The sequence below is a fragment of the Panthera leo genome, chromosome A2 (assembly GCF_018350215.1).
Source record: "Panthera leo isolate Ple1 chromosome A2, P.leo_Ple1_pat1.1, whole genome shotgun sequence".
In the NCBI taxonomy this organism is placed as follows: Eukaryota; Metazoa; Chordata; class Mammalia; order Carnivora; family Felidae; genus Panthera; species Panthera leo.
Genome location: NC_056680.1, coordinates 57,758,990 through 57,783,132, shown reverse-complemented (window position 1 = coordinate 57,783,132; position 24,143 = coordinate 57,758,990). Strand labels below are relative to the sequence as shown.

The following is a 24,143-nucleotide window of genomic DNA, read 5'->3' as shown; positions in this document are numbered from 1 at the left end:
CAACCATGTTGGCAATGAGAAGAAAGGAGGGGAAGTTCTGGAATAAGGGAAAAGTCGTGAAAACAGATTAATAATAGAAGAAAGAACTACTACACGCAACTATTATTTTTCTTCAAATCTTCCTCTGTAAAGAGAATGGTCTTTTTTGGTTTTAATTTTTTTAAATGTTTCTTTTTGAGAGAGAGACAGAGCATGAGCTGAGGAGGGGCAGAGAGAGAGAGGGAGACACAGAATCCAAAGCAGGCTCCAGGCTCTGAGCTGTCAGCACAGAGCCCAACATGGGGTACGAACTGCAAGATCGTGACCCGAGCCAAAGTGGGAGGCTTAACTGACTGAGCCACCCAGGTGCCCCAGGAAGGGAATGGTCTTAAAATGAAACCTATATATGGCAAAGTGCACAACTGGAGTCTGAGCAGGAGAAAACATTAGACATACCCAAACTGGAATGACTCTATGAAATAACTGCCCTGAACTTTTCAAAACGGTCAAGGTCATGAAAGGCAAAGGAAAGCTGAGGAAATGTTCTGCTTCCGCAGAAGCAGATTAAAGGAAGGAGAAAAGATACGACAACAAATGCACTGTGAAAATTGTATAAGGGGTGATATGAGGGCTTAGGCATAAAGTTAGTACAGATTGTAGGTACAATAAAAGTTTTGTTATTGACATTAAACTTCCTGATTTTGAAAATCAATCACACCATGGATATGTAAAATAATATTCCTGTTCTTAAAATTATGTGTATGTGTTTAAGGGTAATGGGTCACAATATCTGGAGTTTACTCTCAAATATTCAGAACACAATATATGTGAAATAAAAGTAAAATTAAATATGTATATATATAAATTATAAGTATATAAATACATATATATACATATATAGATCATAAATATATATATTACATATATATACACAGAGAGAGAGAGAGAAAGTAAGTGTGGTAAAAAGTTAATAACTGGTGAACCTAGGTGAAAGATACATTGAGAATTTATTGTAATATTCTTGAAATGGTTTTGTACGTTTGAAATTCTTTCAAAATGAGAGGAGAAAGAGAAGGGTCCCCAAGACAGGAGAGCCAGTAGAACGAGAGAATCCAACCACCTAAAGGAACTCAGAGCTGGTAAGTCTCCTGATAGGCAAGTGTTGCAATTGATACAAAGTGGATGAGGATCATTACGGATTGATGAACTTGATCCTCGGGGAAATCCTGGAATGAATCTTCAAATAGATGGGCTATGAACATTTAGAAGAGACTGTGTGCTCTAGCAGTCAATGTGAACTCCCCCACAAAAATAAATAAATAAATATATATACGCAAATTAGGTCAAGCTAACCTCATTTTCCTTTCCAAAGTAAATTAAAGAAATGATCACCAGCACAGTGTATCCCTACGTAGGCGAAGTTTTTGACTAAGTTGTCCATAATACCTTCATGGATAAGAAGACAAAAAACCTCGGAGAGCATTTTTACAGCAACCTGACCACCACTACTCACAGTATAGACACAACCTGCTTGGGGCGGAGGTGGAAGATTAGTCTCCCAGGGCTGCTGTAACAAAGTACCACATACGAGTGGCTCAAACAGCAGAAATTTACCTTCTCACAGTGCTGGGGGCTAGTAGTCCAAGATTAAGGTGATGGCAGGGGCAGCAGGTTACTTCTGAAGGCACACAGGGCAGGGTCTGTTTAGCAGGGTCTATACAAAGTGGATGAGGATCATTACGGACTGATGAACTTGATCCTCGGGGAAATCCTGGAATGAATCTTCAAATAGATGGACTATGAACATTTAGAAGAGACTGTGTGCTCTAGCAGTCAATGTGAACTGGGTCTATTTAGCCCTCCTGCCTTGCCTTGTCAATGGTGGTCTTCACTTTCGTGGGGCTACCTCCCTGTGTCCAAGTCTCCCCTTTCGATAAGGATGCCAGTCATATTGGATTAGGACCCACTCTAATGACCTCATTTAACTTGATTACCTCTGTATAGACTGTATCTCAAATAAGGTCACATTCTGAGTTGCCAGGGAGTTAGGACTCCCACGTATGAATTAGGGAGACACAATTCAACCCCTAACAGTAGAGGTGGGGGGGAGGATCTCTAGCAAAGTGCCACAAAGCCTTGCTCTGTTCAACTCTATCAGGAAAAGACAACATGAGACCCTCTTCTCACACCTGGGGACCATCTAAAGCTGCAAAGGGAGAATAATCAGTAGGATGATGATGAGACAGCTAGTGTAACATACAGAATTAGGGGGCGAGGTTCCGCAGCCGGCTCCCTCACCGGCAGGGGGCACCACCCTGTCATTCCCCATACAGGCTCCTGGGTGGCGCAAGGATTAAAAGAGAACCAGGTAGGAGGCATTATGCAAAGTGCAAGGCTCACAAGACCCACAAATCACGGGCACCACCTCCTGCTGGGGACGGAGTCAGAGCCCCAGCAGCGAGAGCGCCAGGCAGGAGACAGCCCTGACTTCTGGGAGCGACAGCACTCTGTCATTTCCTTTACAGCTGTCTGTAGCGGGTCTGGGAGGCTGGGAGGTGTTTGTGCTACTTTGATTCCCAGTTCCTTCCCACCTCCTTGCCTTGACCCCTCCGACACTTGGAATCTCCCCCCTTTCCAAGGGTGTCTCTCGGTTCTTGCCTTTGTCTCGACTTACAGCTTCTATCTGGACATATTCTTAACTTACCCTGAGGTCCTGTTTCCCAGGTGTGCTCCACAGGGTCTCAGCATGCATCATACGCAGACCCATATTCACACTGTAGATCCAGAGTCAAGAACGCTTAGGAAATGCTTTGCATCTTTACTGCAGGATTCATCAGGACCTTTCATCCTGCATTCTGACTCCAACAAGGGACATGGAACGCAGCATTTCCCAAATGGTTCTAACGCAGAGCTCCATTTTCCAAATATCTGGAGGAACTAATGTCCTGCTCTTACAAGTTCTGGTTTGCACTCAGTGTCTCCGCTTCCAGTTGGTCCGTGACAGATGACTATGCGCCAAAATCCTTTCCAAGGGGATGTGAACAGGTGTGAGAGTTGCCCCTCTGAGGCCTGATCTGCAAACCTGCTATGTGCCCTCTTCCTCATCCTTTCCCTTCTGGCTGGCCAGGAGATGAACACCCAGGGGCCCTCGGCAGTGCTGCCACCAGCCAGGGTCCCGGAACCACTAGATGAAAGGCAGCTACCTTGATGATCTGAATACATGCCTAGAATTTTGCATAAGCAAAGGATAATTCCTATTATGTTAAGCCATGAAATGTTGAGCCCTGTTTATTGCAGCCTAACACACTGCCTTATTTGCTTCTTTACTACCTGTAATTAGGCACGAAAGAAAAATTAACTTCCTTCTTCTTTAGGGAACTATCATTCAAATTCTTTGTTAGAGTGGCTAAATCTCTATAGACCTTAACTTACACATGGTATAAATAGTGGTCACTGCATAATAATGGAACCAACAATCACAATTGGTCATGCTTGTGTTAAGAAACCACTTAGGAGTCTGCCTAAAACAGCAAGATTTGATTATTCATATACTCAGGATTTGAGGATTTCATTGCTGGGGAAAATGAAATAATATCGGGATACAGAGAGGGAAATGTGGCTTTCAGAAAGTTCATGACCTGTCAAAACCCCTCAAATCTATTAGACTTAGCGTGCAGCCTCGAACACCTGCAGGCTGAAGGCTGGACTGTCTGAGCATGGTTTATCATCACAGAAGTGGGGAAGCAGGGCTTAGGAGGTAGCTAACTCCATTCCCCATGCTTCCCTGTGATGGATTCTTAAAGCAGAAGAGCCTCTAAAAGAAATACGGTCCGATCTCTGCCTCAAGACAGGATGCAATAAATATTATTGGGAAGAAATGGATTTCTGTCTCATTTTCAAGATCTTTGGAGAAGGGAATTTCCATTTAAGAACACATGCCTCATTAGGGAAAATGACGTGGAGTCACTTCATCGTTTATGAAAGCCCTTGTTCACATCTGTTAGTTCTCCTCATTCATCCTCCACATAATCTGTGAGAGGCAGATGAATTATCACTTTGCCTATTATTATCCTCCAAGAGTCTGCGTTACATGAGGCCATGAGGCCTTCAGAAGCAGTGCCAAGTTAGGATACTGGGTGTCCCATCCCCAGCCCCACTTTCCTGTCACTTACCAGCTTCACCTCTCAGTCACCCCAATCAGTAAACATCCCCTGACCATCTATTCTCTGGAGGGCCTGAGGCAGGCATGTGAATGTGCCACAAAGGTGAACAGGACAGAGCCCTTGGCCTCTGGGAGCTTTTGGGCTGGATGGGAAAATATGACAGGTGTATACACCTGCTACAGTGTGAAGTTCTGTAGGATGGCACCATGTGACAGCCACAGGCAACAATGCGCTGAGCCCTTCAGACCCAAACAGCCAGTAAAGACAATAAGATGATGGCAACTGCCCGGGACCCCGCCCTCCCACACCTACAGGTGCTAAGCCTGAAGCTGCAGGGGTGAATACCCCGTCCCCCCCACCCCACACACACAGACTTACCTCCAGCCCTCTAGGCCCTCTCGGGGGTGGTGGCTAAGTTCCTCACAGCCCACAGACCTCAGGATGAGGAGGTGTGGCAACATGTGTCCCAACCCTCCAACTATAAGAACTGGAAAGTACAAAAAAAATATTTTTTGTGAAGTTTATTTTGAGAGAGAGAGGGAGAGGGAACGAGTTGGGGAGGGGCAGAGAGAGGAGAGAGAAAATCCCAAGCAGGCTCTACGCTATCAGCACAGAGCCTGATGTAGGGCTTGAACTCGTGAACTGTGAGATCACAACCTGGGCCGAAACCAAGAGTCAGATGCTTAGCTAATGGAGCCACCCAGGCACCCCAAAATTCCTTTTTCTTAAAATTCCATTTCTTAGACTGCCTTGAAGCCAGGGTGTGGACAGGTGACCTGGCTTCTGTCAATCAGTGGCACCCACAGGACACTTGGAGGTGGAGGTGAGTCGAGTCACCTCGAGGTGAATCAGGTCCTGTGTCAAGGGAGAGTGTGAGGCAAGCTGTGGAAGTTTCTGAGACTGTCCCCTCATGGGGCAGAGCAGCAGGTGACAGGAGCATTTCTTCTGACTGTTGCCCTGAGACACACTGCCCTCCCCACCCCCCCGCCACCCCAGCGCTCTAACATCCAAGCCCGATTCAGGGGCACTCCCAACCTAGCCAGACTGAATTCCACCACCTGCCCCTCAACTGCTCTGACCCGCTCATGTGTTCCTTCACTGTACAAATAAGTACTGAGCACCAACTTTGTGCCAGACACTTTTTCAGGTGCTGAGGATCCAGCAGTGAAGGAGACAGGCCTACTGCCTGGCCTCAGGGGGCTAACATTGGGATGAGAAGGGAACCAGCCACAGACAAGACCTATGTCAACAGTGTGATACGGTAGTGATAACTCTGGGTCCTGTTTCTTAGCTCTCCCTTTCAAGTTGCTCTTTGCTGCTCGCGAAAACTAAAGTTGAATATATAATCTCTAGGGGCTCCTGGACGGCTCAGTCGGTTGAGCATCTGATGATTGATTTCGGCTCAGGTCATGATTTCACGATTCACGGGATCAAGCCCTGCACTGGGCTCTGCACTGAGTGTGGAGCCTGCTTGGGATTCTCTCTCCCTCTCTATCTGCCCCTCCTCTGCTCGTGTGCATGCTCTCTCTTTCTCTGGAAAAATAAATCAACTTAAAACAAAACAAAACAAAAACAACGATCTTGAGGTTCTGTGCATTCCATCCCTCAGAGGGTGAAAAACCACTTCTGCTGTTGCTCGTTTTCCTGCACCAGACTTTGTGTATGTCAAGGTCTCTGTTGCTACGGTCCACAAACTACAGTATGGGTCAAACACTACTTTATTAGTGCCAACACATTCTAGTTGAAGTTCCCATGCTCCCAGGATGGCCAAACCTTCCCTTTCCCCAGAGTCCCATCTAAGTTCTGGGGCACAGGGGTGTCTAACCAATGCACTAGAGTCAGGCCAAGGGGCGTGCCTTCCCATGCTCCATATCTGTCATCTATCTATACTGACCCATGGAGAGGTCAACTGCCCCTAGGTCCTCGGTCTTGCAAGAGTCTCCATGTACCTGTCTGCATGGGCCTCTCTGGTTCAGTGGCTCTCTCCACCACTGGGGCCTGGGGGATATGCAGGTCTCTGGAAGGGTTACCTAAGCCCTTGCTATCCAAGATGCTATGGAGTCATTTCCTCTCTGGGTTCTGGCTGCCCCCCGACAGCCCTTCTCAATGAAGGAGACATTAGTTCCCTGTCTTCTCAGATCTCACAAACCTCCCCACACTTAGTCCAGCGGAACAGGACATGGGTCTTCTTTATAACTTCTCCTCCAGAGACCTCCCTGCTCCTCAGTTGGGAAAAGGGGTATGGGAAGAAGATCCATTAACATAATTTAGGTTTCCTTCTAAGAACTCATTCCTTTCTTGAAAGAGCCTAGGCTTCTGGAATCAGAAGATGGTGTTTCTTTAATTTCCCTCCCTCTAGGTTTTCTGAGGTCCTGATTTCTCCACCCACAGGAGGCAATAAGCCTAGAGCAGTTTTAACTTTTTGAAATGGCATCGAGAAGCAAAGCATCACAAGGATATATGCTAAAGGAAGGAGGTGGGAAGAAACAGGTAATATTTCAAAAATATCACTCCACGGATGGGAACATACAGCCAAAGAACTACAGCAGGAAAGTAAGAATGAAGACACGGAAAGGCAAAGAAAACTGATCCATGAACAGATACACTGGTATGTACCCATTCATCATTCCGTGGCAGGCTGTTTTGGAGGACGGATTAAGTTTGAAATAATCAGGTTGGTTGTTCATTTTTTTCACTTAGAAGAATGGTTTCCTCTAATCGAGGAACTGATTGAGCGAAATTATAGATATAGTTCAAGATAGGAACCAGTGTGCTGTGTCAGGAATAGTTCAGATGTATGTACTTTTCCTTTAACAGGTGGAGATGTCATGGGATGGGAGTGGATATGTAGGGAGAAAAGTGACTTCTCAGGGTGCCTGGGTGGCTCAGTCGGTTAGGCGTCCGACTCCGGCTCAGGTCATGATCTCACAGTTTGAGAGTTCAAGCCCTGTGTTGGGCTCTGTGCTGACAGCTCAGAGCCTGGAGCCTGCTTTGGATTCTGTATCTCCCCCTCTCTCTCTGCCCCTCCACCACTCATGCTCTGTCTCTCTCTCTCTCTTTCTCTCAAAAATAAATAAACACTAAAAAATAAAAAAAACTGACTTCTCTATTAAGAAAAAGCTGCCCAGAGGCAAATCACAATAAAAGAGAGCCAGACACTGGTAGATTAGCCTTAAGGAGGAATAAATTAAACCAAAATGGCAAAATATGCCCAAAGGAATACTGGAAAGCAACTCAACACTGTAAGAAATTGAAGGCTGAAAATGAAGCAGTAAGTCACTGCTGAGTAAATAGTTATATGTAATCTATTCAAGAAGTATGTTCCTTAAAATAAGTTTTTGGTTAATCAGTATATTTCATAATATTAGTCCTTCATTAATCATCTTGAAAATCATCTGAAAATCAGCTAAAGTCCCTGAGAGCCCAGCTTCCAAGTTAGCCTCTTGATGGACCGGAAGCCCTAGCCCTTCACACCATGACTCACTTCCTCTAGAGACCAATGAAACAGATGAAATAAAATAGCCACGTAGGAAATCAAACAGGGTCTTCAGAGCAAGCTAAGAAAGATTCATTAGCTTAGCATAATCATCTGGTAAACAAAACCAAAAGCAGGAATAGAATCAGGTGTAGAAGGGCCTAATGGGGCTATCAGGTCAAGAGATCCAGAGAGAGGAGTTTTATCAAAGAGCTATAATACGTACATGTAACTACAAATGCATGCAAGGATTGACATGAGCTTCTACAACGTTTTAAGGAATTTTACTTACCAACATGAAATGTGTTTTGTTTTAAATATGGCACATGTACACACACACACACACACACACACACACTGGAATATTCAACTTTAAAAAGAATGAAATACTGATACAGGCTATTACATGGATAAACCTTGAGGACATTATGCTAACTGAAATAAGCCAGACTCATAAGGACAAATACTGCATGATTCTATTTATATGAAGTACCTGAAATAGGCAAATTCATAGAGACATAAAATGTAATAGAGGTCTCCAGGTGCTGGGCGGGAGAAGGGGAGCAGGGGAGCAAGGGTGAGAATGGGGAGTTACTGTTTAATGGGTATAGAGTTTCTGCTTGGGAAACTTTTTTTCTTTCTGATGAAAAAATTCTGGAAATGGCTAGTGGAGATGGCTGCACACCACTGTGAATGTATTTAATGCCACGGAATTACACACTTAAAAATAGTTAAAATGGGGGGCGCCTGGGTGGCGCAGTCGGTTAAGCGTCCGACTTCAGCCAGGTCACGATCTCGCGGTCCGTGAGTTCGAGCCCCGCGTCAGGCTCTGGGCTGATGGCTCGGAGCCTGGAGCCTGTTTCCGATTCTGTGTCTCCCTCTCTCTCTGCCCCTCCCCCGTTCATGCTCTGTCTCTCTCTGTCCCAAAAATAAATAAAAAACGTTGAAAAAAAAAATTAAAAAAAAAAATAGTTAAAATGGTGAAATTTATATGTATGTTTATTGTATAATATATGTATATATGTAAATTTATGTATAAATAATAGTTAAAATGGAAACATTTATGCATATTTAACCAACCATAATTTAGGTAAAAAACAAACAAACACAAAAAACTGAGGAGAGATGCAGAAGAGTTAGTGCAAAGTGTAACCTGGGAAACACTCAACTCTGTTTCCAGCTTTGAAGACAGAGGAAGGGGCCATGAGCTACAGAGAGAATGAGTACAATTAATAGAAGCTGGAAAGCCAAGAAAACAGATTCTCCCCTAGAGCCTCCAAAAAAAAGTATAGGCCTGCGGACACTGCTTTTAGCTCTTAGAGAGACCCATTTTGGACTTCTGACCTCCAGAACTACAAGAAATAAATTTGTGTAAGATAACAACTTTGTGTTATTACCACCAAAAACAAATTTTGTTTTGTTCTCAACTGGCTGACCTCATACTACTGCCTTATCCACACAGTAAATAGTCTGTTAACAGTTGCCTCCAGGGAACATTCCTCCTTCCTGCACTACCCCAAACCTGGGCATAACTAATGAGTCTTTTCTCAGGCTTCTAGGGGACCTCCCACTTGAGGCCCAAGGTCACGGAGCTCCTGGTCTCCAGGTAGACTTGCCAGATGTAGCAAATAAAAGCACAGAACACAAAACAAGAACAAGAACAACAAAACCCACAAGCAGTATTTGGGACATATACTTAAAAACTGTTGGTTGAGAATCTAAAATTTACAGTTAACTGGGCAGCCGGTATTTTTTCTGGCAACCCTACTCCCTACCCACATTCAGTGAGCCCACACATAGTGGATTTGGGTCGTTTTGCATTTTCTTAAGAGATTAAACGGAGAGATGTGTCATTTATAAAAATTCCGTCTCCGGATTCTCTTTACCTCGCCCAGTCCTGGCAGACCTTCAGCCGCCCTGGCACGCGGGCTGGCGCGGGAAGACCCGCGCAGGCGCAGAGCGGCCCGTCGCGGAGCCTCGCGGACGGCCCGCGCAGGCGCAGAGCGGCCCATCCCGAGCGCCAGGGCGGGCACCTGTCACTTTAGAGGAGCTGCCAGCGCCCTCCCTCCCCCTCTGCAGGGTGCCGGCCGTCGGTCCCCGGGGCTCCCAGCGCCGTCTATTTATATCGCTGGGCCCGCACAGGCCCATATTGGGCAGTGCGTGCCGGGCAAGCCCGCCGGCCGCCCCGCCCCAGCCCATCTGGCTCGGTCCACACGGCCACAGGGCCAGGTCGCGGCGCCATCGCTGCGGCCTCTGCGGAGCCAGTGGGGGCCGTGCCTCAAGCCGGGGGGGCGGCAGCTCGTAAGTAAGTAACGGTGACAGGAAACAGGGGCGCCTCTCGAGGGCCTTGTCTCGGCTCTAAGGGCCAGGCCGGACTTGGGGGCAACCTCCGGGCCCTTGGCATTTGCGGGGCTTTCCGCGCTTCCCTCCGGTGGCCTGGGGGCCAGCTACTGCCTTCACAGCTCAGCCCAGCATTCGCTTCCCAACGAGACCGTCTTTGCCCAGCCAGGGGTCTCTCCCCTCCTTAATGTCACAGCATCCATTGTCCTGGCAGCATTATTCTCTGAATTATCTACGTTGTTTGCCTCCCTCCCTAGACTGCAAGCTCCGTAAAGGTAGGGACACTTCCGTCTCTCCCGTTCCTGCTTGTCTGCCTAGAGCCTTGAATAGTGCCTGGCACTTTAAAAAGCTTCTGTAAGTATCAAAAGTATCCCCAGGCAACTCTCTTAACTTGAAAGCCAGGAATATAATTGCCCTGCGTCCCCCCCCCCCCCAACGTGATTCTTAAGAGGAACTAATGAGCTACTGTATAATGCACAAAGCACTTTGAAAAGTATAAAGTGCCCAGAGAACGCAAAACTGAACTCCTCAAAGGAAAGCCAAAAGGAAATCTGTCCTATTTAGCTTTATCACTCATATGCCTGGCCGTTCTTAAACACCCAAGTGTGTGGGATGGATTATTGCTATTAAGTGAACCAGGTGTTTTTCCCTACTAGTGGGAGACTCAGAATGCATTTAGGGTGGTGCGGGTATTCTGAGCCATTTTCTACCAGTGTCTGCACCTTGTTGTGATGCTGAGGCAAAGTAATGTGTGGGGATGGAATGGTGAAAGCCAGGGGTCACAAATAAGTGGCTGTAGGATAACTAAAAAGGCCGGAGGAGAAAGGCAACAGCGTGAGGAGAATTATAAATGAAGACAGACACTCCGGTCCCAATAAAAGGATAATGGGGGCTGTGGACCAGAGAGTAGAAGTGCCATCTGAGAGGTGGCAACGGAGGACTCAGGTCCTGCACCCCATTGTCGCCATGGGAATGAAGGGCCGGCCCACTGTTGCCATATCTTCCACTGTTTTCAATAGATGCTGCAATGTGTCAGTTTTGCCTGTTGACAATTAATTTGCAAAAAAAAAAAAGTCTTTGAGCAGGTAATTTGTGATCTCGGCTTCAGTTCTCTAGAAATTGGGGCCAAATTCCTGAGAGCACATGGTAACAAAATTAGAAGTGAGAAGTGGGTGTCACAGTGCATCGAGTTCTAGGCAAGGAAATCAAGTTAATGATTCTGGGTTGTTTGCTTGACTTGGACAATAGGTTAGCAACTTGAAGAATCAGGCACAACTTTTAAATGTAGAAACAAAATCTTCCAGGTAGTGGTTTAATAATATATATAAAACCAGAAGGATAAAAGGTTATCGTGAACTTACAATTTAGGACTAAGCAAAACATTCATAAAATTGCAGAGACCTTAATTGAGCGACTCTAATGCACCAGGCATCATTGGGGACAGAGGTTAAGAATATGGAAATGATTAAAACATGAGCCCTCTTTCTCAATGTGCTCATTATTGAAAGGGGAGGCAGACAATTGCATAAATAAATTGCAGTAACAACAGTGCAACAATCACTGTGTTCAAGGCAGGAGCAAGGAGGAAGCAATGTCTGAGCTAAATTTTGAAGAGCCACTTGTATTTTTTCAGGTGGAACAGATGGAAGGGGGAGAAGGATATTCCAGACCTCTTTCCTGAGCTGCCCCAATTTCCCGCCCCACTTGATTCAGCCCGATGCTTCTACCAAACTGGGCTACCTATGAAAACTAGCATCTCTGTTTGACGGGGGGAGGGGGGGGCTGACATGTTTGGGAGTGAAGGGTGGGAAACCCACACTCACAGTGACAAATGGGAAAAGGCTGCATCTCTCCTAAGCTGAGCTTTTAGTCCTGGTCAGGATAGCAGCAGACAAGAGAATTAGCCAAAAATTTAATAGGGATCTTCCAGGGAAATCCTGGAAATGAGAGTCATGGAGGGGCTTGATAAATGCTCCACACATCCCTAGAGACTAGGGAAGCTATACAGACATGCAGCCCAGAAGAGGATACAAGTTGCATCAGAATTGTTAGTGGTTCAGTACTACTGAAAGATTGAGAAGTATAAGGAAGGAAAGCCAGGAGATGAAGCAGGAAAGGTTGGGAGATGCCAGACTGTGAAGGACCTCATAATGTTTGAACAAGGAGTGCTGGCTGTGAAGAGAAGCTCAGGAGAAATTTTGTTAATCCTTATTATTGAAGTATATTTGACCTACAATGTTATAATAGTTTCAGGTGTACAACGTAGAGATTGGACAGTTTCATACATTACGCGGTGCTCACCGTGACACGTGCTGTGCCGTTCTCCAATGTATCCCCTCCTTCGCACTTCCTGAAGGCAACCCTATCCTGAATTTGGTCTGTTTTATAATTATCCTTCATTTCTTTATATTCCACCACAGTTGTATGTATATAACATGTTTAACTTTTTATTTTGATGTAATTTCAAACTCACAGAGAAGTTCTTTGTTTATGTTGTGCAGTATTCTCTTGAGGGAATGTACTACCGTTCTCACGTTAATCGATATTTCGGTTATTTGCAAAGTTTTGCCATTTCAAACAGTGCTACTATTAAATTTAAACTGGTTTTGACTTCAACACATGGAAGAAGGTCATGTATCATTTGTTATTTAGGAAAAGGTAATGTAAAGATTATAAAATCAAACATCATAAAAGCAAATCATTGGCAGTTTAAATTAACATTTTTATGCCGCATTAAAATTTGTAGCAGTCCATCTCTCAAAACTAAATATACTGGACACGGGTATAACTGCATTTGGATTTGCAGAGTAATTAGGCATTATTCTTGTGATTTGTATTTATCTTTGCTACTCATTTTTCTCTGTTATTATGGGTACTATTAATATGAATGCACCAGTTCAGTCTTCTATAAATTGGAGCAGAGAATAACTTCCCATTGATATCATTGAGAACATTTATACAGTTTTGTTTTGCTGATGAAAGGAGAATGCCCTCTCTGCCCTCATTACAAGAAAAAGTTTCTGTCAGCTCTCTTTTATTTATGAGCTGTGTCTGTACCCACAAGCAGTTTGTATATGGACCCAAACATCGTTATTATTAGAAAATTATTTGTACAGGTATATCCTACTTCAGCTTTACCGAGCAGATTTTACCAAGCAAATTACATATTATAAATGCATGACCTTATTTAATTCTCCCGACTATTATATAATTCTCAAAGCTAATCTCCAGTTAAAAGACTGAACGAGGCTTAAGAAACTTGCTCATGTCACTAGATAGTAGAGCAGGGATTCAAACCCAGGCCTCAGTAATCCCAACCAAAGCCCATGTTTCTAGCCTCTGAGCTGCACCCTGCTATACTACCATAAAATAACAGTAATTTCCATTTATTGAGCACTTGGATGCCAAGAACTAACCTAACTACCTTATTTATGTACATTATGCCCATTATACAGATGAACAAACCAAGGCTTTCAAAGGTTAAATAATTTTAGGATTATAGCAAGTATCCAAACAGATGCAAAGCCAGGACTGGTGTCCCTTCAAAGCCATCTCACTGCAATGCCAGTATCTTCTCTACACCTTATACATACAGGAAACAATGCTGAGAATGTCTTTGAAATATGGTGGTGAGTTTAACTGCTTGGGTATTTTTCAGGGTTTCCATCAGCAAATTCATTTGGTCTATAAATCCATAGAAATTTAGAGCATATTTCAGGAGGTGTGTAAAAGGCAATTGGAAGGAGGGGTACTTAAATATTTACATGCATCTAAAAAATTCATAAATGTTTCTTCATAGTGTTTGTAACAGTTATTTTTGTTTTAAAAGTGTTTGTTGTTGTTGAAGCCAATGTTTGGGGCAGACAAGCTGCATCCAAATAAAGTATTTATGCAAGAAATTGATTTCTCTTTGGGGACCTTGGGAAAAATCAGATGATCATTTTGAAATAGGGATCTGACCATTACCCTTCCCAAAACTGCCCAGCTGGGTTTAAGCAGAGAAGTGGAGAATAGGCACCCAGATGGGATATTGTCCTACTCATATCTAGAAAATGGATTTATTTATAACAGTAGAGCAAGAGTCATTGACCTGTGGCCTGTTTTTGTATAGCCCATAAGCTAAGAATGGATTTTATAATTTTAAATAGCTTTGAAAAATCAGAAGAATGTTAGGGTGCCTGGGTGGTTCAGTCTGTTGAGCGTCCAACTTTGGCCTAGGTCATGATGTCACTGTTCCAGAGTTGGAGCCCTCCCTGAGTCAGGCTGTGTGCTGACAGCTTAGAGCCTGGAACCTGTTTCAGATTCTGTGTCTCCCTCTCTCTCTCTGTCCCTCCCCCACTCATGCTCTGTCTCTAACTCTCAAAAATAAATAAACATTAAAAAAAATTTTTTTTGAAATCAGAAGAATGTTTCGTGACACATGAAAATGTATGAAATTCAAGTTTCAATAGCCCTAAAACATTTCACTGGCACACAGCCAGGCTCCTTTGTTTATGTATCAGTTCTGGCTGCTTTTGCATTACAATGGCAGAGTTGAGCTGCACAGAGACCCTAGAGCCTACAGAGCCTGAAATATTTAGTCTGTGGCCCTAGTTTGTCTGCATTTGCACAACAGGGAATGGTTAAGAGTACAGACTTTGGAGTCAGATGGAACTGGGTTCAAGACTCCGTTCCTGCACCTGTAAAATGTTGTGGCCATTTAACGAGAAGAGGTAAACTCAGAAGAGTGACTTAGTGATAGTTGTCTTCTGTCATGAAGAAATGAAGAAAGTTTCCATCTTTCTTTTACTTGACAATGTAATAATAGAAAACATAAGAACATAACAAAAGTGAAATTTTACAACATATACAACTGCAAGTATCTTAGGCAACCTTTTCTTGATATTTTTGCACCTGCCACTTGTACCATAAGGACTCTTGAGTGTCAGTTCAGCAATCCCAGTTCAAACTAGCGTAAACAGTAAAGGAAATGGTTTGTCACTGAAACCTGAAAAATACAGATGTGCAGCATGTTTCGAACCCGTCGCTCTCTATTCTCTGCCTTCTTCCCTGTATTAGCTTTGTCCTCATGCTGGCTTATGGAGACGTGGCTGTAGCCGATCCAGACCTCTCATCTATATGACACATGGACACCTCCAACCATCAAACCAGAGACGTGAGCTTCACACTGATGAAGCCAACCTCAGGTCTCACACCATCCTTGAACCAGTCACAGTGGCCCTACCCCATTGACTCCAAGAGAAGGCAGGTTGGGATGCTGGGGGAAACCCAACATTGTCCGCTGTAAAGTCATTTATAAGATACTACTATGTTTATAAAGAAAACAAACATATTGTACTAGTTAGTCCATTTTTTAACTCTCTTTGAAACTAATGCTGCCTGTGTTTTTATTAAGATAGCCCTATGCCACCAAACTCAACAAGGGTGGTTTGGTTCCTGCCTCAAAAATACAAAACCCTAGGGTTATGGTCATAATATTTGGGTCCCCAGCATCTCGTTTCTTCCTAGCAGCATCAAGGTCAACACTTTAGAAACTGACGAGTCTTAACTGCCTGCATTATACTAGATCTAGTGACCCTATCTGGAAACTGCTCTTGGCTTTCCAGCACTGGGATTGGTTATCCTCTGAGGGATACATATCCTCTTATGTATCCCTACAGATGGAATAGTAGAAATTTTCTAATACTTATTTCCTTATGAGGAAACTTTTCTGGTTTTCAGCTCAAGGTAACAGCTGCCATCTATAAAGTGAATTGATGTGTTTATGTACAAAGAAGCCCACGTAATATTATTTGGGCTACCCATAATGTGGTGTAGGAGAGCTCAGAAATATGATGACCTCCTAATTACCGATAATTGGATTCTCTTTGTAAAATCTAAAACAAATGAAAGTAAAAAGCAGAGGTTCGCTTTTAACCTGTAAGGCCTCACAAAGAAAGCCTTAAGCTTTTATTGAAATCAAGCTGAGCCATTAATGCTGGAAACTCTGGCAAAGAGGGTTTTATTCCTATTTGAAGTCTGTGCAGACTCTTAGATTGGCTGGTTGTTATAATTCCATACACTCTAGCGCAGTGATTTTTAGGTCTTATAGTTGCCATTACATACTTAAACATTCCTGTCATGCCTAACACTTGTTTCCTGAAATGAACTTTCATTCAACGCTGAAACAAGTGCCATTGCTCATTGAGACACAGTGAGAATGGAGATGGAGAAATCTCATCGAGATTTGATAGGGTTACAGAAATGTAGAAAATTTACAACCTCTATAGCTGACAAATTATGCTTTCATGTGATTGAAATAATCACCTCTCTTCCTCTCTTAACTCCTAGCACTGACTTTCCTACCATCATTTATTCTTATTGCTTACAGCTAATAGCCAAGTAAGAACTACAGAAGGGATGGGGCCTGGAGATCTGCTCTTCGCATGAGGGTTGCTGACTCTAGAATGCCCTTCTTTAAATCCAAACAGCTCTTTAACTCCCTTGAAATACCCTGTTACCATTCCTCTGGGCAAGGTGAAGACGAGCTTAAAGAGACTTCTGATTAGACCAGTGCTTTTTAAGGGCGGAAGTGAGTCCATCTACGCCATGAGGAAGTCAGGAACCAAGAGAAGCTGAGCAAGGAGTGGGGATAGAGACACAGGCTGGCTTTGGGGTCCTTTCTAAGTTTAGGATGAGTTAGTTCTGAGTTTCAAGTATTGTAAATTCTCAGGTCAGCAGACATTTGGTTGTGCTTTGCAAAGCACTGTTTTGAGTTGTTTGCCCCGTAGCAAAAGTTTGCACAGAACTTTAATGGACTTCTTTTCTCGGCCATCCTGTATGGTTTTGTGGCCATTAAACATGTGGGTGTGTTTCTTTGGGAGGGTGCACATAACATTTTCAATGATGCATCTCCTCAGAGAGAAGGCTACCTGCTGCCCCTGCCTCCTTTGCTTGCCGGCCAGCTGTATTTGGTAACTGGAAATGTATTTGCAAAACATGCCAGCTTATCACCTCTCTCTCCATTCACCTTGGAAGGGAGGACTTTCCAGCCCTCCTAGAAAAATCTCTGCTGCTGATTAGGTTAATGTTGTCAGTAGTTAATAATTTACTGTTTATGCAATCAATGGCATTATTTTTAGACACAAAAGTGGTTGTCTTAAACTCTGTTTGGAGTGGATAATATTTATTTACAAATACTTCTTAGTACTAACGCTCCATATTTAAATTACAGAGAATTTTTTTCTTACAAGAAAACATTCTTTTCTCTCCCTCAGGAGTGTTACAGGACATCTCTGTTGCTTTGTGAGTAATCAGACATGCAAATAGCCCCACAAGAATCAAGCTAAATTTAAAGAAGACTTACTTAGAAACATTGAAAAGTGTATCATGGAGTTCAAGGCTGAGGGAAAAGAAAAATACCAACATAGCTTGAATTTACTGAATAAAGTTAAGAACATGAAAGAATTAGCAGAAATGATTGACGTAGTACTCATAGCAGAAGGGGAGAAATTTCCTTGCCACAGGCTGGTCCTGGCTGCATTTAGTCCTTATTTCAAAGCTATGTTCACTTGTGGACTGCTTGAATGTACTCAAAGGGAAGTCATACTTCATGACATTACAGCAGAAAGTGTGTCAGTGATATTGAACTACATGTACAATGCGGCTTTGGAGATCAACAATGCCAATGTACAGACCGTAGCTATGGCTGCCTACTTTATGCAGATGGAAGAAATCTTTAGTGTGTGTCAAAAATACATGATGGACCATATGGATGCCTCGAACTGTGTAGGTATCTATTATTTTGCAAAGCAGATTGGAGCTGAAGATTTATCCGATCAATCGAAGAAATATTTATATCAGCACTTTGCTGAGGTGAGCTTACATGAAGAAATACTAGAAATCGGAGCACACCAATTTCTGACGCTTATTAAATCGGATGACTTGAACATATCCAGGGAGGAGAGCATCCTGGACTTAGTCCTGAGATGGGTAAATCATAACCAAGAATTGCGCACAGAACATCTTGTTGAGCTTTTGAAGCAGGTCAGATTGGAACTTATAAATCCTTCTTTTTTAAGACAAGCCCTAAAAAGGAACACAATGCTTCTGTGTGATGCAGCTTGCATTGACATCATTCAAAACGCATTCAAAGCCATCAAGACACCCCAGCAGCACTCTCTAAATCTTCGTTATGGCATGGAGACTACTAGTCTTTTGCTTTGCATTGGCAACAATTCTTCAGGAATCAGGTCAAGACACAGGAACTATGGGGAGGCCAGTTTTTGTTATGATCCCGCTTCACGGAAGACCTATTTCATTTCATCTCCCAAGTATGGAGAGGGTTTGGGAACCGTGTGTGCTGGTGTCGTCACGGAAAACAACACTATAATTGTGGCCGGAGAAGCAAGTGCCTCCAAACTCGCTAGACAAAAGAACAAGAATGTTGAAATCTATAGGTTTGTATCTAGCAAATATTTGTAAATTGGTTTTAATTATCTTGACTCTAGCAACAGTAGAAAGAAATACTTCCCAAAGAGCGATCATGTCTTAATTACATGTAGTCAAAATTACCCCGTAATTTCATATTCTACATATGTATATCATTCATAATGAAATCACCCACATTCTAAAATTATTTTTCTCCTTTTGTTAAGAGCATACAGCTGGATTTCTATAAGGTAAATGTATATATATTATGACTCCATTGTATATTTTCATGCTTAGCTTTCATTTCTGATCCAAAAGAAAGGGTGTAATTGAGGGGCTCCTGGGTGGCTCGGTCGGTTAAGTGTCTGACTTGGCTCAGGTCATGCATGATCTCATGGTTTGTGGGTCCCAGCCCCACATCAGGCTCTGTGCTGACAGCTCAGAGCCTGCTTTGGATACTCTCTCCCTCTCTCTCTCTGCCCCTTGAACTCATTCTCTCTCTCTCTCTCTCTCTCTCTCAAAAATAAATAATAAACTTAAAAAAAATAAAGTGTGTAATTGATTAGGTTTTGAAGAGCTTGTTGATATAACTTAACAAGAAGAAAAGTTTATTGATTACTTTGAGCTGATTTTCTAGTTCATAATTCAGAGGAACAAGTAATTTTTTTTTCTCAACCAAAAATTACTAATTATCTATCAGTTTTCACTCTGTATTCTTAATTTGTAGATCTTTCCTAAACCTCCAATAGTGTAAAATGTTTGTGGTCTAAGAAAGCTTCAAATCCTAGAATCATAAAAGGAACGAGTATCTGCTAAGAGGTAGCATAGGTCTTGTATGTGAGGAGGATGTGTCTGTTTACTGTTTATTCAGCAAGTCTTCAGTGAGCATTCAGGTCTTCAGCTAACTGGGTAAGTGAGAAATAGGCACCTAGAATAAATACTAGGTAGAAAAGCTCTCCTTCAGTATCCTTCCCCTCTCAGTTCCCTCTTACGAGGGTTTGTTCAGACTTTTCAGTGAGAAAGTTCCTCTTCATGGCAAAGTTGGGAGGAAGAATTAAGAGGTCTATTCTTTTTCTGTCATCTCTTAACACTCCATCATCTCTTTTGAACTGTAGGCCTGTCCCTTTTTTACCATCATCTCCCCTAGTAGTGATAGGGGAAGGACTGCAGAGCCCTGGGTGAGTGACCTGGCCCTATGCCCATGGGGACCAAGCATGTCCCTAGGAAGCAAGAACAGTCTTCCTCAGAATAATCAGGTATAGACTACAGAGCCAGGCTATCAGATCCCTCGGTGTCCCTCTTTTCATCGTAGAGCCTCTTGTACAGGTACCTTGGGTTCTTTAGATTGCTACTTTGCTTCCTCGTCAAGACAGGCTGCAGTTCTGTCATTATTTGTTTTAAGTATACTTTCTTATTTTGAGAGAGACAGAGAACGAGCAAGGGGAGGGACAGAGAGAGAGGGGAAGAGAAAGAATCCCAAGCAGGCCCCGCACTGTCAGCACAGAGCCTGATGCAGGGCTTGATCTCATGAACCATGAGATCATGACCTGAGCTAAAATCAAGAGTCGGACGCTTAACCGACTGAACTGCCAAGGTGCCCCTAGTAGGTCATTTCTTTAAAAAAAAAAAAAAAAAAAAAAAAGATCTACCTTTCCATCTTCTTTAACTCTCCCTCATACTTCAGTTATACAAACAGCTGAGGATATAAGGGCTGTCTTTACACTTTCAGCCTCTGTGAATGCTGAACCTCTTTTGTCAGTCTTTTTATGTTCTATCCATTTCTCTTAATAATATGTTCTATACTTTTATCTGGTCCTTTTCTCCTTCCCATTTTCATTTTAAAGTATCAAAACAAAAATCAGATTAGCAAGCTTGCCCAGAAAACGTGTACTTCCCAACCCTCATGGGACATATTTCATCCTTGGCTTGTTCTCTTAAACCATGTCTCAGTAAGCCAAAACCCCATTCTTTTAGTTCTCTTGATATACTAATAAATTGGCTTTACTTCAGTATTCCCCCATCCGTGACACCTAGCCCTCCTTCCTCTTCTGAAACCCAATACAATTAAAAGTACTGGTGAAAATTCCAACTGTGATTCAAGGGACCGGTGTCCTACCTAGAATTGCATAGACAACAACTAGCATTAAGGTTCTGCATTCAGATTGTGACAAACCAGACATGCCCTCTAGGAAAGGAATGTAATCTTCCAACTTCCCTGTCAAGCCCTAAGTAAGCAGTTATCTCTGGGGAAGAATATAAGAATTGGCCAGAACTGCTGGGGAAAACTCCTATAATCCTGTTAACTGTCAAATGTTTGATGCAAAATAAGTAGTCTGTACTTTAAAACTGTACTCTGTATAGAACACTCATGGTTTCTCCATTTGTTTCCAAACAGAATAACTTTTCTTATTTTCCACATTTTCCTGGTTTTGTTTTAGTTTTGAATTCCAGAATACATTCTGGATTTCCTGGGACAGATCTAATTTCACACCTCACTGTCCCCATGAGTACTTTTGTCCATCTTAGACTGTGTGTCCCAAATCATGATTGGAGAAAACAGACTTCCTATTATCAAGAGGCAAGACAAAGGATACCCACAAGATCATATATTTAGTGACTCTATAATGCGCCACACACACACACACAATCAAAGTGTCAGACTCTAGGAGATATTGAGAAACCAATATCCTGGTGTCTCTACCACCCCAAACCCTTCTCAGACAGATACACTTATTCATGGAAGAAATTACGGAAATTAGCATACCCAGAGCATTAACGTAGATGCTAAATGTATCAGACACCTACAGGTGCTCTTGACTCTGTTCTCAGCCAGTTAGAACTACAAGAAGAATCCTTAAAATTCTACATAGCATACATTGTCCCATTAAAAATCTCTGAATTGAGGTATTTTGAGTTTGCTGGAAAGCTGCTTGCTTGAATATGGTATTAAAGTGAGACTTCTACTCCACAGACTAATACATTGTGCCATTTTTTCATTTTTACTTATTCCTCCTTTCTAGTAAAATTACAAAGGATTTTCTGAAAGACTTCCTATTCTTGATTTGCTTTCCCGGAACTAGGAAATGAAAGCTATCACCTATACTTTGTCAGTATATTTTCTAAAATTCTACTCCTGAAGCCAAGACGACACTGTATGTTAACTAACTTGAATTTAAACTAAATTAATCAATAAATAATAACTACCAAAATAAATAAATTCTGCAGAGAGATACGGTTAATTGTTTCTATGCACATTAGAGTCTGTTCATCAACCCTTGCCAAAAAAAAGAAGCACAAACCTGTATTACTATCTTATATTAATGTGTCTTCCTCATACCAATAGTAGGACCCAGATCATGTTGTTTGTAGCTGGAAAAGAAACTTAAGTATGTTTCTCGGGTAAGTTGTGTTCCAGTTAACACTAATCCCAGGTTCTGTCTCTTAATTGGCAGGTATCATGACAGAGGGAACCAGTTTTGGGAGAAGTTATGCACAGCTGAATTTCGAGAGCTCTACGCTCTGGGCTGTGTCTGTAATGACCTCTATGTTATAGGAGGACAGATGAAAGTCAAAAACCAGTATCTCATCACAAACTGTGTCGATAAATACTCAATAGAACGGGACAGTTGGAGAAGGGTGTCTCCCCTTCCACTGCAGTTGGCGTGCCATGCCGTAGTCACGGTGAATAATAAACTTTACGTGATCGGAGGCTGGACCCCTCAGGTTAAGAAATTTCCTGCATCCCTAACTGGCATGGCCGTGCCGCGTCTGGTTGCTGTGTTGAAAAATGTACTCGTGGAACACTAAAAGAGCATGACTTATATTTGGGTAAAATGCCTTTTACTTTATAGAATATTAAACTTAAGATTGTAAAGTGTTAAAGCATTTTAGGGGAATGAATTTTAAAGTGTGTTATTCATAGATATGACTTCATTCAGTATTCATGCTATGCTCTTTATAATCCTTCCCATTCTTGCTAATTATGAAAGATGCTTATGCTGAGGAATTATCTGTGGGGAGCATCTAAGTTAGAGGCAGAGAAGCTGGATCTTCATGCCGCTTCTGTCTGCTCAATAGTTGTGTGAGCCAAGGCCAAGTAACTCCGAGGTCTCTTCTAAATATAAAGCTCTTACTCTAACCAGGAAGCCAGAATACCCAACCTGTGATGGTACGATCATTGCCACAAAATATATTGTCACTGGAAACACTTCATGTCTTTGCTGAGCACCAGCAGATATAGAAACCAGGATACCGTTTGTGGTAAAGCCCTGCGAGGAGATACACGCCGAGATGGCAAAGTCAGTAGAGTGTGACCACAGCGGCCCTTCCTTCTCTCCGTGGCCGTCCTTCCCAGTGCCCTGAGCTCTCACAGCAGTAACATGCCAGCTGCCTTCTGCCTTGGCCTGCGGGTCTTCCTTATAAAAACTCTTCTCCGTAGCTCACTGTCCATCCTCATATCAAAAAGTCAACCTCTTTCAGCCCATAGGATTTCTTGTTTTGGAAATTCGCCTTGTGATCAAACTGATGCTTTTTGCATTCATTTCACGAGCTTGGATTTTGCCATTTATCATACCTGTTTTTAAAACTTAAACTCCGCATTTAATGCTTCGTGAAATTTGTGCTGTGCGTCAAGAAGCAGTACAGATTTAATCACAGCTAGTAGCCGAGACCTGACTGATTATGTGTAGTTAAGCTTTTCAGAGCTATCCATTTTATAGTTAATATTGCATGAATAAGCTCCAAAGACAACATAGAAGTTTTTCTTTGGTTTTTTTCCCACTAAAATAAAGATCAAATACTTAAAAATGAGAAGGAAAATTAAAACAGTAAAGTCAACAATGTTCCTGTATAACGTCTTCACACAAATGGCACATGAATATTTACCGTACAACAAAAGCATTTGCAGGGCTGTAACTACAGAGCATTAAACTGAAAGCTCACGTGGGTTCGTGATTGTATCACAGTGATCATAACCCCTGGTGGATTTAAAGTAATTAAATTAATTACAACTTTCATAAGTATGGCAATTATTTCTATATCAAACACCTGCATCCAAAACAAAAGCCATTTAAGCATCCTTAGACTGAGGCCATAAAAGTTCTTGACACATTGAAGACAAAACACATCACTTCACCTAAAGTTTATGATTAGGGAAAACCATATTCTTGTGTGTAAGAATAAACAGTTCAATTTTTACTGTTTCTAGTCATTAAAAATGTATGTAAATAAATACATTAAAATAACTGCAAATAATTTATATTAATCCATAAATCTTAAAAATTGAGTTCAGACCATTCCCATATAGGTCGTAATTATAGTGTAAAAATACTCTAATGATTAAAACACTAAAACGTTTTTATAATTTCATTCCATTTGGATTAGAAAAATATTAAAAAGAAAAATGCCTTATGAATTATTAAAATTAGTCTGTTGCAAATATTATTAAACTCTAGCCCAATAACGTTTGCGGAAATAAAATTACACTTTAAATACTGTTCAAGAAAGTTTGGTTTCATTTTTAAGGCTCTGCCATCACTTCATTTTCTAAAAAATGCTGCCTTGTCTCATGGCTAAGATCACAGATTGTTTGCTGTAGGCCGACACCCTAGCTCCATTATTACAGAACATCAATTCCTCTGACATTGACAGAGTCCTCATCACCCCAAGTCACGGGATCTGGTGTGTTTGTGAGTGTGAGTCACAACAGCTAACTTCTATTCATCTCCTTGGCTGTCTGCTTTGATTAATTGCACTCATGCACTCACAGAGATTTCTAA

The 24,143-nt window shown here is 42.3% G+C and overlaps 2 protein-coding genes across 3 annotated transcripts in view; one reads left to right on the top strand and one right to left on the bottom strand.

Moving 5' to 3' along the window:
- The window catches only part of MGLL (monoglyceride lipase), a 245,416-nt gene that overhangs the window by 186,761 nt on the left and 34,512 nt on the right, over positions 1–24,143 (bottom strand). The window lies entirely within an intron of this gene.
- Positions 9,637–24,143, top strand: part of KBTBD12 (kelch repeat and BTB domain containing 12) — a 76,033-nt gene continuing 61,526 nt past the window's right edge. Inside the window, exons 1-3 of one of the 2 annotated variants that reach the window (XM_042912459.1) lie at positions 9,637–10,311; positions 17,214–18,395; positions 21,819–22,089. In XM_042912459.1, the coding sequence (XP_042768393.1) occupies positions 17,326–18,395; positions 21,819–22,089 (1,341 nt within the window). In that variant the 5' untranslated portion in view covers positions 9,637–10,311; positions 17,214–17,325. Of the gene's footprint in view, positions 10,312–17,213; positions 18,396–21,818; positions 22,195–24,143 lie in introns of those variants that run through there. The other variant, XM_042912465.1, reaches the window with a different exon arrangement.